This window comes from Periophthalmus magnuspinnatus, chromosome 9, assembly GCF_009829125.3.
Source record: "Periophthalmus magnuspinnatus isolate fPerMag1 chromosome 9, fPerMag1.2.pri, whole genome shotgun sequence".
Lineage (NCBI taxonomy): Eukaryota > Metazoa > Chordata > Actinopteri > Gobiiformes > Gobiidae > Periophthalmus > Periophthalmus magnuspinnatus.
In genome coordinates this window covers 13,992,012-14,006,432 of record NC_047134.1, presented here as the reverse complement: position 1 = coordinate 14,006,432, position 14,421 = coordinate 13,992,012, and the positions used below count along the sequence as shown (strand labels likewise).

Genomic DNA, 14,421 nt, shown 5'->3' with positions numbered 1-14,421 from the left:
TACAGCAGCAGGCACATGGCCACAACTGTGCGCAACAGAGGAGAGACTAGAGAAACCTCCAACAAGAAAGTAGCGGGACTGTCGCCCGGTTTTTACATTTCTCTGCTCTTAGACTGGTAAAGGATACGCTCTATCTGATGTGTGCAGCACATGTTTCCACACGGCAGTTCAACTGGATGCTCTTTGGACAAACTTGACGTTTTTGGAAGCGCGTATCGATGGTCTCCTCACCAACAGAGATATAGATATTTACTTCGGACAGAGCCGAGCAAGGTGTCAGGTAAGTTACACTTAGCGTGTTTTTGAGTGTGTGGGTTTTTTTGTTTTTTTGTTTGTTTGTTGTTGTTTTTTTCTCACGCTGGATCTTTATTTTCACATGGAGCGAACATGCCAAAGTGCGAAAGTTCAGTTCATTTGGGGATGTCTGATAAACACATAAAACCCTTTAGTCTAACATTGAATTTCTTATAATGTAACCTATTTTATTTTTCTGTCAGTTTTTGAGTGTGGACATCTAGTGGCCATAGAAAAAAAGAAATAAGACCAAAATAAAGTATATATTGTACCTTTCCAGTGATATAGCCTAAAATAACGTGGCTGACCACTGCTCATTTCTTTGTGGTCTTTGCCATCGCCCACGTCCTTGGCGCTAATAAAAATGAAAAGCCTAAATATTGATTCAGTGTGATCAGTAAATGAATGGCCGGGCAGCCCATTGAAGATGAAGACAAACGCTTCCATGGTTACAGGCAGGATCTCCAGCGTGATTACTGCGCTTTGTCTGGACTTCTCTCTCCCACTGAAATAAAACAACAACTCTGGGGGAACTGCCCCACATGGTGAGCTGAGGATAGCAGCCCCAAAACACTGCCTTGCTAATCTATGGTCTTACTGCAGACATAAGTAATCTGGCACACTTTGTGTTACGCACATGTGCTGCAAGTGTTAAATAAAAGACTGTTGCCTGTAGCCGTATTTTGCCCCTGTTTCCCTGTATTCTACAGTTCAGATATCCTGTAGAAACATGCTGTAAAATTAAATTTGCAATAAATTAGTCACAATTTTGGCTATTAAGATAACGCCTTCATTTTTTGTCGTCTTATAATCTGAGAGCCCTATAGTTCTCTATCAAATTGAATAGAACATTTTACTGTTCCTTAAAATAATAGACTATTCTATATACATGTTCGTGTAGGCTATTGTGTAGTTTTACCTCACATTGAAAGTACCTGTGATAAGGCAATAACTCATATACTGCCTCACAGCATCAATTTGTCACTCCAGTGTTTTGCAGACTTGGGTTGGCCCTGAGCCTTTTGCTCAGAGCTGGGGTTCTTTGTCTGTCAGTGTTTATGTCATTGCCTGGCAGGGGTCAGCCCAGTCGCCCGTGTGGGGGTCTGAGTGTGATTCACGGGGCGGAAACTGTTTTACTGCCTGCCTCTCGCTGCTCCTGTCTCATCTCCTAATGTTTCACACTATTAAAAGAAGCAGTGCCTTAAACTGCTCTTCTGATGCTTGTCAAAGTGTTGCTTGTTGAACATGAGCTCAGAGTTATCACTTCTTTGGTGTTAACACAGAGGGACAAGCACTTGTCTGCGACAACCATAGCAGGTGCAGCAGATGTGTCTGTTTGAGCTTCCTGTCAAGTAGACAGTGTTAGGGGGTTGATTTTCCAAAAATTCCAGTCATGATGTGTTGCAATATAAACCTCTATTTTTTTCATTTGTGTATTTGTACTAACATCCTATTAACACTGTTTTTCAGCTTCATTAACTGTTATTAATGTAAAATCTTCATGTTAATACAGATATGAAGGCTTGCCCATATCCGATTGTTCATCATATATCAATTGGGATACACAGATCCTGCTGTTTCTGTTCCGACTTTAAGTATCGGCCAATATTACCCAGTAGGGCAGAGACTGAAAACATTATTTATTTTCTTTGAACACAAATGGCATATGGTTAAATATTACCCAGATATATTTTGTAACGGTTATTTGTCATTTCAAGTAACAACAGGATAGCTTTGAAAAATAGAAGTTCAATAATACAAGGTGTTTTGGGCCAACATTGGTCAGTAAATAGTCTTATTACACGAAGTTGTAGACCAAAATGGGATATTGACTGAACTGATATCTGATCCATCACATATATCAATATCATCAGTATCTATTGCCAGTATCATATCTGTGCATTCTTATATATCAGTATTTTTTTCGGGCATAATATGCAATTTTAGTCGCCTACTGCACCATAATTTGCACACAGCGACCGCTTACACCCAGTGCATTTTAAGATGCTAAAGATGCTATAATGCTAAAACTTGTCAGACAAAATAGAAAAGATTTGTGTAGTGAATGCACAACTTATAACTTTAGCTATAACCTATATAGTCCAAAATGTGTTAGCACTTATAGAGTAAACACCATGATTGTGAAGGGCTTGTCTAGCTTCAGTTATCAATTGTGTTGCTATCACAAATTTTCTCTTTCATATTGTGATATAAATTTGAAGCCATATTACCCTGCCTTAATAGTAAAAAGCTATTATGGACTTTTCATTTTATTTCATTTTATTTTAGAGCCCAAGAACAATAAATATCTACTTTTATGTTCATTAATGTAGTATGCACTGAAGTGGTAGGACCAGTCGACCCGTGGCCCCACAGATCACTAACAATCCTGAGGTCTGTGTAGTGACAGACCGACTGCTCTGTGCCCCAGGAGGCTTCTGTACCATTGGTCTGTGCCTCTCGTATGTAGGACACCGATGCATTGTTGTCGTTATTTTATTGAGGCTGCCATGAGACCACCTGCAGCTTTCTGAGATATGTGACCTCTGACCTCAAGTGATGTTCACAAAGCTTGAGATCAGTGATGATGGCATCTTTGTACTTTGTCTAAACTGTGTAGTCAGCTTTCTTTTCCTGTTCTTGATTGGTACCTAGAACATTAGACTTCTGGTCAAACTGAGGACTGTATTCAGTAACTTGCATTTGCTTAAGTATAATTTGAACAAAACCTACAGTCTATCACATCAACATTAAAATATAATTTTTCAGGGATTGGAAAGCTTATAGAAGAGGAAAATAAGAATAAAAATTGACAACTGAGACATCATCCTCCTCCATCATAATTTTCCTCCCAGTGCTTTATTCTCCTGTCTGGCCTTCAGTTGCTTAATAGGTTTTGTGTCTTCACTTCTTTTTCTCACATACTGTACTAAAGCTGTGTGTCCTTGTTCAGGAGTGATAAAAAGCACTAAGGCACTGAATACGATGGTTTGGATTCAACCGGAGAAAAGACCAGCATGCCAGAAAAAGCAAGAGTTGCCGAAGGAATTGAGATCTTGCCATTTTAAAAATGCGCCCGAAACACAAAGAAGACCATGAGGGCACAAAAGCTTGCTCCTTGAAGTTGTATGCTGGTCAGTGAATCGTAAAGTCCAGCTTCTTCTTGAGTGAAAATACGCCCCCGTTCTGGTTAGTTTCTTTTGAAATGCAATTAGCATTTCATCCAGGCCCTACTGGTTACATGCAATGAAGTAATGCCCTTTTTAATTTGGTCCTTTGGTCTGTGGGACACTGGAGAACTCAACCTCATTTAATGCTCGAAAAATGCTACTCTGTCTGTCTGCATTTCTGCCATACAAGCTTATCAGTCAGGGTACAAAGGAACTCCATTGGAACCACTTCTTTGTATGCTCAGACACTTACCATATACAGATAACCATTATTTTCAGAAAAAATCTTAGGTTGACCCAACTTTGTTACTTTGACCACAGCCTCCTGACCATATCTCTTCTTGCTTTCCCAGACAGGTGAATTTTGGGTTTATCTGATAATGATAAAAAGGCTGACTCCATGCATTCGTTTATATTAATTTAGTTTTAGAAAAAAATAATAAACATGTTGTGTCATACAATTCTTAATTCATCAGATCGGTGGAGGTTTGGCTTAAGATACTGGAGTCCGGACATGAAACTCTTTCAAACTGACTGACAGCTTCGTCTTATGTAATGATGTCATATGTTTTAGTTGTAGTATAATATTTATAGTTTATATTTTAGTTTCCCCCCTGAGTTGCAGGAACAGTCAGTGATCTAAAAATACCAAGAACAGAACATTTAAAGTGCAATTATGGCTTTTGAGTTGACCCAGAATGGCAGCCGTGGCTTGAGAAGGGTGGTTCATAAGGTATTGTAACAGACGTACAGACAAAGAGGGCACATTGCTTAGATTTATGTTAATATTATTGCTGCCCCTAAAAGGAAAAATGCAGTCAGTTTAGTTATTGATATTACTGCTGGAATTAGGGATTATGATAATATGACTTAATCAGATGAACAATATCTATTAATTATCTTGCCTTATCTTGTCTACCTTTTCTTTGCACTATGGGACCAGTTTTTACTATTTATAATGACATTTGAGCTGTTTTGGGTCAAATAACAAATATTTACAGTTCATTAGGTTTAGACTTATTATACAGTGGTTATACAGTGGTAGTTTCAATATTAATGTTTATAGTGAAAATTTCTGTAAAAATAAATGGCACTTCAGAATCTGTTATTGTGACGGGCCTTGCTGGCATCACTTATCCTAAAGTATAACTTTGATGTGTAATAATGTTTTTATTGGCAGCTTTATTCCCATGGTAATTATTTTATTTGAGATTGCTCTAAGATAGTAAACAAATGTTGTAAGAACACTCTTATATTTGGGGATCATAATGACAGGGTAGATGCAGTGCCTTTGTGGCCAGTCTGGCCCTAGATCATTGTCCAGAGCTGTAAGATTGATAAATGAGCTTCCACTGCAGGCCTCCCAGACTCAAATCCTACATGTGTGTGTGTGAGAGAATCAGCCTGCCAAATATTACCACAAGTTACTCACCGAGGGCGTCTCTGGAGCAGGGAAGCCTCAGGGCAGGAGTCCCACATGGGAAAGCCCAAGATTAAGAATCTGTAATCCCACACACTCACTACCAAAAAGGAAGTAAATGTATTTCTTTACACTCTTAAAATGTGATGCGCTGTAGTTTAAAGGGCGAATACATAGCTCATTTGCTTTGGCAAACTGACATGGAAAGTAGTTGTTCAGTGGCCGCATATGTTTGGTAAAATTAAACAGGCAACTGTGTTACCCAATACCATTATGGTCTATATCTATATATAATCTATATTAGTCCCTTGTATCATGTTAATCTTTCCTATTCATCTGATGACTTCTTTTGAAAGACTTTGGGACTTTCGAAGAACACAGGTTTCGCTTTTCTAATCACACATCAACGTAAGCTACAGTGGTCAGTGTGGATCAGTTGTCATGGCACTTTCTATAAGGTGAATCCCACACACTTAAGATCCTTTAAATGTGAAGCCTTAGGTAGAGAGTGAATAATTGATGCTAAAGATTACGACTGAGAGAAACTCTAGAGGCACTGACCTCAGGAGCAGCCCTGCAACTTGACACTATGACTTGACACCTCTGACTAGGACATCTAAAAGACGAGTGCAAAAGATTTGAGTGAGTCAGGATCTGAACAACATTTGGACCAAGAGGTGATTGGGTCAAAGCAACATGCCACCAGAGCAGAGCTTTTGTCATCACTCTAGCTTGTCATTGTACCTCTCGGTTTTCTCCTGCTGGGAAGGCTCTCTACTCATGAGCTATCCATCACTGAAATAATAGTCCTGCTTAAAGGCAAAATTGAATGTATGGGAAGTTTTCCAGCAATAGAACACAGAAAGACTTGTTGCAATGATGAAGTTTACACAATATTCCACAGTCCTTTTGTCTGTCATCACCAGTCACGTCTCTTTTAGATCGCAGTATATTGAACACATGTATCCATATTCCATAATCCATTTTGAGTGTTTAGTCCCAAGTTTGTGTTATGGCTGTCTGAGGTCTGAACCAGGCCCTCCATGTCGTCTCTGATGAAACAGACATTCTTGGTCTGTCTCTGACTCCTGGGGTGTGTCTGGCACAACACATGACACTTGAAACTCACACTGAGATAGACCTGTGCCACAGTCAAACTGTCCACAAGAATACAATAGAAACATCCTTTGAATATGTGACAATGTAATGCCAAAGACCTTCATGGTACTTTCTGAACCTCTACAAAATGTAAATGAATGAGAAACTGCCCTGCTGCAGCTGTTGCTTTTCAGTCCATTGTGTCTCCCACTGCCATGTTCCCAGATGTAGATACAACCAGGTGCACCGTAAGCCTTGACCAAAGTGGATTTGTGCTGTGTAAGGCAGCAGGATCAAACGCCGTACTCCTTTCTATTTCACTCAGGGTTTTGCAGCTTTGTGCTAAACTTTCTCCATCTCAAAGAGGAGCAGAGTGAATAACAGGATTTATTCAGCTCTCCCCTCTGCTCTTTGTCCAGTGACAGACACACCTCTTTTCCCCTTGGCCTTTCAGGCTCAGTCCCCCACAGTCCCCTATGCACCCTGGCCAAATCCCTTTTTGATGGATTTTACAGTCTCACACTGTTGCAGTTATGTGGCATCACAAAGACAAACTTACACCTTAATAGATAATATCAAGTTCAGTGAAGAGCCAAATTTATGTAGAATTTTCCTTTGCACTTATAAGTTGCAAACAGAATGACTTCATTCGCCATAGCAGCTGATGTTCTCTTTCAACCTTGTAATTATAAGTAGCTTACATTGGCTAGAGTGTGTAACATGCAGATTGTGAATGGAGGAAGCTTGAGACTAAGCCTCTTCCCCCTTTGTCTCAACCAATTGTCATAAAATAATGCAAGGGTAAGTTTACCACTGTATATAATGTGTTCTATAATGTAATTTCATCTTGTGTAGGAATGCTTCCTGTCCTTCTGCTTCCTGGACTGATCCTGGCTCTGTTCATCCCTGGCACTACATCTGCGTCAGCCACACTCAAATTCCTGGAGGAGACAGTGAAGGTGGTCAACGAGAGTTCAGACAGCGTGATCAGACTGACTGTAGGGAAGGAAGGTGACCCAATAAATGTAACAGCATTGGTTCGGGTATGACAATTTCATACTTAGCCTAATAAATAATCCCCCATCTGGTAATTTGAATAGTAGTCCAATGTGAATTTGCTTCTTTTGTGTATATACTGTAGCTGGAGGGAGAAGATACAGGGGATTTTATAGACCCAGTGCGTCCAGTCATTCTGACGGCCAATGAATCCAGTAAAATCATTTTTATTTCGGTGAAGGACGATAACCTCCCAGAAGCAGATGAGACTTTTACATTCACACTTGAAATTCAGGTGAGTGTCCATGGACTGGGCCTACTACTGTTAAAAATACATGTGTTTCTTAATAATAATAGTGATAATGTTTTGGTTTTATATTGTTCACTCCAAGTTGCTTTACAGTATCGTTTATTAGGCCTATTCATTGCGCTGGACTATGGTGAAATAATTTTATTAGATACATCATAGAAACATTTGAGTCTTGTTTCAATATTAATGTGTAAAATGTGGAGAAAGGGAAATTGTGTATAAGCTGCTTTTGTGCACCAGCTGTGTGGTGTTGGCATTTTGTGTAAATACATTGTTGGTCTTTCTCATGGTTTTGTTGGTGTTTCCATAACAACCAGAAATTCCTTACACCCAGATTCAATCTCCATGGCTTGTAGTATTTTCTTGTCAAAGTTGATTGATGAACTTATGATTTTTTTCTTAGTTACTGACTTAGTTACTGACTTCAAAGAGTGCTGCAGTTCAAAACAGCCAAATAAATGGAGTTTGTTTCTTTGTACGATTATGAAATGTTTGGGTTTTTTTATGTTTTGGTTTTACCTCAGTTGAAAAGGCCCATATTTAAGATGCCTCCAGAGTGAAACACCATATGAGACCCACTTAGCCCTTCTGTTTATACGACAACAAATCTTGCAAATGCTTCCTTATCGCCTTCCTAAAGATAGTTTGGGGGATTGCTGTGACTTTCAAGGCATGGCAAATTCATGAGATTTTATTTTTGTTAGAGCTGGCCAGTATGACAAAAATCACTATTTTTTCCCTCATATTGATCAGTCTCAATTATTGATTCAATTGTATTCAACTTATTCAAAACAAATACAAAAACCGTACTTCATAGCCTGAACTGCTGCTCCAAACTACATGCATTTACCGACAGAGGATTGGCTGTAAACCTCTCAATTAAAAAGACCCAAGATGCTTATTGATGATTAGAAATGACCTATTCTCAATCTGTCTTAAATTATATTAATTGCACAGCGCTCGTTGTTAACCATTTCATGATAAAGGCCTTACTGGCTTGTCAGGTGCCACAGTGAGGTCCCAGTCATTGTGTCCTTAGGCAAAACACATCGCTTAGTATGAATGTCATGTGTGCTTGAGGGTTGATGGTGGGGGTGGGGAGGGGGGCCGATGGTGCAGATTGGCACTGTCAGTCTGCCCCAGGGCAGCTGTGGCTACAATAGTAGTTTACCACCACTGAGTGTAGAGTGAATACATAATACTCTGTAAAGCTCTATATAAGGGGAGTCCACAGTTTTCTCCTCAGAGGGCGAAAATGAATGTGCATAAGCACAGGGCAGTGTTTTCAATACAAAATTGAATCAAAATAGATTCTTCTTAAAATCTCAGAGCCCCATCGTGGACTAAAGTAGACACCTTGGGCACCCCTGTGCTATATATATCCAAGTACAAATTGATTAATAATTAATAAAATTTATAAAATGTAAAATTTTTGTAAAATGTGTTTTCATTCTTCAAGTCACGATCCACTTAAATGTTGTCAGGTTATGTTCAAACACTGAAAGACAAAAAATATGTGAAATCATAGTATATTTTAAATAAAGCATCCCAAAACAAATCCACTGTTAATGGATCACTTTGGAGAGGGACTTGTTTCTCAAAGTCTCGGAGTCACTTAAAACTCCAGGAGAATGTACGTTTATTGGGACTTTGTGCCAAATCCTAGGACACAATACAAAACCTCAAGAGGAGTCCCACTGAGAGGCGCACTTGACAAATAACTGGACTGTGACCAGTACTTCCTGTCTTTGTGCTGTCCCATCAGGGCTCCTCTGTGGGAATGCTGAGATGGGGTGTAGGTCAGAACACAGCAGACTTTCATAAATGTTTGTATTTTCAGATATTAAACTGTCTAATACTTTTAATCATAATTAAAATTTTTGTTTCCAGGACTCTTCTAATGGCGTTACAGTTGGACAACCCAATAAAGCCTCAATCACCATTCTTTCCAACGACAATGCCTTTGGAATTATATCCTTCAATTCTGTAAGCCGATCGTATTCATTCATAATAATAGAAAATGCAATGTTAAATAATATATGCACATTTCACTGTGTTGTTTTGTGCCTCTCTTTATTTTTCTCAGACAGCGGAGTTAGTAGTCACTGAACCCAGAGGGAGAAACCTCAGTGTGCCTTTGACACTAGTACGACAAAAGGGAACGTATGGCACTGTGACTGTTTCATTTGAAGTGGTCACAGTCAACACTATCCGAGCCAGTGATGACCTAAGCCCAGACCGGGGAAACATTACTATTCTCGTGGGACAATCCTCTGCACAGTTCAGCATTGTTATTAAAGATGATCAGGTACAACAGGAATTCAAAATGTCTAATATTTAACCCAGTATGTTTTAAAAGATCGTTTTTTCTGTCTCTGTTCTTTAGGACCCTGAAGATGATGAGGTGTTTTTGGTCAAGCTCACCGAAGTCGCAGGGGGTGCTCTCCTGGGGAATGCCAGCAGTGTCCAGTTGAGGATTTTGCGTAATGACAGTCCACTGCGTTTCTCACTCACATTTCTGACTGTCCCAGAGTCTGCTGGAGTGATTGCCCTCAACATCACACGTGGGCAAATGAATGAGGAGGACCCCCTAGTCGGATCCTTTGACACACAAGTGAGATTTTAGCTGTACACATTAGCCGTATTACATAATTTTTTTCCTTTGTGGTCAATTTCTTATTCTTTCTTTGCTTTCCTTTGCTTTTTAGAGACAGTAACAAATGCAATAGAGTAGGCCTATATCAAGTACTGACATTATACACTGGTTAAGCAGCAAGCATTTCTAGTAATGTAGTTTCACCCAAAAGTCATGTCCACAACTTTTGCTACTCTATGTATTATATCTAACTAAACATATATGTTCCTCCTCAGATTTCTATTGATTACATGGTGGTACAAGCTGGTGCCACACTTGGGCTTGACTTCGTTGACCTGCAGCCTACAAGAACCGTGACATTTGCACCGTTTGTCAACAAAACTAGTCTCCTCTTCAATATTAGTGATGACGAAGATCCAGAAATTGCAGAATCTTTCCAAGTAAAATTGTTGAAAGATACTATCAGAGGAGATGCAGTTTTAGTGTTACCCTCTGAGGTGCATGTCACTATTGAGCCGAACGACAAAGCTTTTGGGGTCTTGTCACTCAGCAGTAGTGTCGTCATACAACCAGTTATTATAGATGAAGATCTCACATCAAGGTAATGATGTAAAAATATGAAAAAGTTATCTTCCATCATTTCCACTCATTGTCTTTATTTTCTCTAGATTTGAAGGGATTGTCATTGTGAGAAACGGGGGCAGCTTTGGGAATGTGTCAGTCAACTGGACTATAAGCAGAAACTCCAGCTCCAGCGTTCCTGTGTCTGAGGATTTGCGACCTGATATGGGAACTGTAACATTTGCTGCTGGACAAGTTACAGCTGTGATTCCCTTAAACATTGTGGACGATGTTGTACCTGAAGAGGCAGAGGCATTTGTGTTCAAGTTACTGCCAGATTCTGTCACTGGGAATGCAGAAGTGGATGAGCCGATGAAGGTATGCATGAACTGTATACACATTGTAAGGATGGGACAATAAACAATTATATAGTTTATCTTAATAATTTCACAGTAATTGTATAATTGTGATAATCACCAGCAAAGACAGTCAACATTATACCACCTGTCTATGCCATTTTAAATTGTCAGCAATTTTAATAATCATCATGATAGTGCAAATAATCACAATTATTTTGGCCATGAGAACTGGGATACAACATTTCAAGATCGTCCCGTGTCTTGTACATAAAAGCATCTGTTTGGTGGGTGTTCGCTGGATGGGTTTTGCAGCAGGCTTAGCACATTATTAAAGAACCATTGTGTTGTGGGTGATGCTTTTAGGTGGAAGAAAATAGTCCTGCTCTGTGTGTGGGGGTGATTTCATTTTTGTAGTTTGTATTGAATCCTTGTGTAGAAGGGCCCATGTGTGAAGATGTGGGCAGATCTAAGTCTATCTAAGATCTAGGGTTGTTTCTTGTGACAATATTCTATTTTCTTGATATCACATTGTGGTTTAGTGCTTCTCTGCTGCTCTTTACTCAAATGAACTCACTTTTCTGAATAAACTCCTCTCATTGGTTAGTCCCTGGGTGATGTAACCAATCACAAAATCTCTAAAGCATCAGATGGCTTCAGTGTACTCAAATGGAAAATAGGTACATGATTTGTCATAAAATCAAACCCATGAATCCTTTGCCATATTGGACACCCCTTGTCCTGATCAAGTCTTATTTCCTCAGATAAAGTCAGGCTTTAATTATATAGTACCTCAATGCATTGTTTGTATCTAACTAAGCGAAAGTGTCTATATATATATACAATATGTTCAGGCTCTCTGTCTGGTACCTTTTAAAAATAATAGTTTTGCTAAGGAAAGGGGGGAATGCATGGTCTAAATTAGTGTTCTCAGCAGGGCTATTCTTGTTATAGTAAATAATTTAAGTTGCCATAATAAACACTTTGTAACAGGGAAACAGCATACAAGCAAACCCCAAAGTACGTTGATGGAAAGTCTGATGTGTGTTATTATGGCCCTAGTGGATAAAAATAAAACACTTCATTTTCTCTTTTAAGCACAGAAGCTAATTTGTTTACTAAGGTCTTGTGCACCGACGCGTTTATAAAGCATGTATGTTGTATTGTTGACCACAGCCACCACATAGTATACCTTTCATCATTGATTTGACATTTGTTTCTTTTTTGCTGTTTATTTTCAGATGGTGTTTTACATCCAGGACAGTGACGACGTCTATGGGTTTTTCCAATTTGATTCAAAGAAAGAACAGACGATCCAGAGCCAGCCTGAGGGGCGATACTTGTCTCTAAACTTGTTGCGCGGTGGTGGTACTTTGGGTGCTGTCACCGTGTCTATCACAGCTCTCTATATTCCTGCTGGTCCAATAGACCCAGCTCGAGCTAAAGACCAGATCTTGAATGTCAGCAGGACAGTTAATATTGTTTTCTCGAGTGAGCGGGAGATCCATGTGATGTTGCCAATCAGAAATGATGCTTTTCTGCAAAATGGAGCTCACTTTTTTATAAAGGTAACTTAATACGCCCTAAGTTCATTTGTAATAGTACCTTGTCTTACCATTTATTTTAGACCAGCAACACTTTGAAGTATTAAGTGCCATCCAAAGTACCACTCTAGGCCTAAGTGCCTAATTAGCATGTGTGACCCACTGGCACTAAAATCTGGCATGTTAGTATTGGAACTCCTGATGAATAGTTTAAACTGACAACATCTATTTCCTGAGTGAGTTCATATTGTCTTTTCAAGGTTAATAAGGCTGTTTCTTTCTTAGCTGGATTCGTTAGAGCTGGTGGACATCAAACCTTCTATCCAGTCTAGAAGCCCGCGATTTGCGGGACCGCTTAATGTGACTCTGACCATTACATCTGACATTGCCAATGGAGAAATCGGCTTTATAACTAACAACACAGTGGAGGTGTTTGAACCAGAGCATAGTAACAGTACCGTGGTAAGTTTATTATATTTGCCTAAAGCAGGTCTATAGTTTAAAATAAAAGGCAGAGCATTGACTGTTTAATTTACACAACAGTGCTTCACGTGATGAATAGTTATAATCAATTTGATGAAAGGTTTATAAATCTGCATAAAATAGTTGTGCCCTTGAGCAAGACACTTCTCACACCTTGCCTAAATTTTAATGTGGTGTATGAGTGAGAGGTGGACATTGGATTATATATTGGCTATAGGCAAGGCAAGTTTATTGTATTGCACAATTCATACACGAGATAATTCAAAGTGCTTTACAGGATAAGAACTACATTAAAATCACAGTACAACAAATAAAAACATAAATTAAAGCCGCAAGCGGCGATGATGGCCCTCGCCCCCCGCGCGACCGCCTCCCCGCGCAACCGCCTCCCCGCGCGACCGCTTTCCCGCGCGACCACCTCCCCACGCGACCGCCCGGGGCCGGCCACCGCCCCCCCACGCACCATTTCCCCCGCCACCCCACGGCCGCAATCCGCCCCCCTTCACACAGTTTCTATATAAATATGTGTGACCAACACATTATAATGGAGGTACACGCCGTTGAACCGGCAACCTCGTGCACAATACAGGTATAGTGTAATGGACTTTTTTGCCTCTTTTGAGGTCCACAATGATATCACCAACTTTCATGCCAATCGGACAAAGTTGTGTTTTTTACCAATACTGTAGGGGGCGCTATGGAGGTCACTGGCCACATGTTTATTATGGTTCTCTATTCACAGTTTTAATCCGCATCAGTGATTAGAGCTTTTTAGGCTGATCCATGTGTCAGTGAGAAGGAATCAAATATGCAGGAAAGCAGTCATATTTTGACAGTGTGCTGTGCATAAACCAGAAAGAATATCCCCAAAACGTGGATGATTATTGACAATAATCATGTGTACATGCTGTATGTGGAGTTTGAGGAAATTTGGATGAAAAACCTAGGACTAGATAGGTTTCATTTGCACTTAAGGAAAAGTCGTGTAGGAATTTAAATCCAATGACGAAGTCATATTTTGAGGGCATCCTACTCATGAACCATAAAGAATATCCCCAAAACGTGGATGATTATTGACAATCGACATATGTACATGCTGTATGTGGAGTTTGATGTAATTCGGATGAAAAACCTAGGAGTAGATATAATTCATAGACATGCAAGTCAAAGTGCCAAGCGCCAATTTCTTTTCAATTCATTGCGCCCCTGGTGGCCAACAGTGGAAAATAACCCATGACCATAATGTAATTTTTTGTTTCTTCTGATGCCACCGATTTATTCCCCGAATTTCGTAGGAATCCGATAATGTTGGCGTTTCACCCCTATGATAGGGGGCGCTATAGTGTTCATTTTTATTACAATTAATAATCCATTTTATTAATACCCTCATATCACACGTGTGATGTGAATTTGAGCTGTGTAGACCAATGCATGTGCGTGTCAGAAATTTTTAAATGATTTTTTTTGGAGTCTTTGCGCCCCTGGTGGCCAATTGTGAAAAATGACCTATGCCCGTAATATTATTTTTTGGTCCACGTCATTCCCCCAATTTATTTCCCGAATTTCGTAGGAATCCGATAATGTTGGCGTTTC

The 14,421-nt window shown here is 39.7% G+C and overlaps 1 protein-coding gene across 1 annotated transcript in view; it reads left to right on the top strand.

The window, feature by feature from the left end:
- The first annotated feature begins 6,839 nt into the window (after window positions 1-6,839).
- The window catches only part of adgrv1 (adhesion G protein-coupled receptor V1), a 68,535-nt gene continuing 60,953 nt past the window's right edge, over window positions 6,840-14,421 (top strand). Inside the window, exons 1-9 of the mRNA XM_055224485.1 lie at window positions 6,840-7,025; window positions 7,124-7,273; window positions 9,179-9,274; window positions 9,375-9,596; window positions 9,675-9,902; window positions 10,160-10,485; window positions 10,553-10,823; window positions 12,043-12,369; window positions 12,631-12,807. Of these exons, the coding sequence (XP_055080460.1) occupies window positions 6,840-7,025; window positions 7,124-7,273; window positions 9,179-9,274; window positions 9,375-9,596; window positions 9,675-9,902; window positions 10,160-10,485; window positions 10,553-10,823; window positions 12,043-12,369; window positions 12,631-12,807 (1,983 nt within the window). The remainder of the gene's footprint in view (window positions 7,026-7,123; window positions 7,274-9,178; window positions 9,275-9,374; window positions 9,597-9,674; window positions 9,903-10,159; window positions 10,486-10,552; window positions 10,824-12,042; window positions 12,370-12,630; window positions 12,808-14,421) is intronic.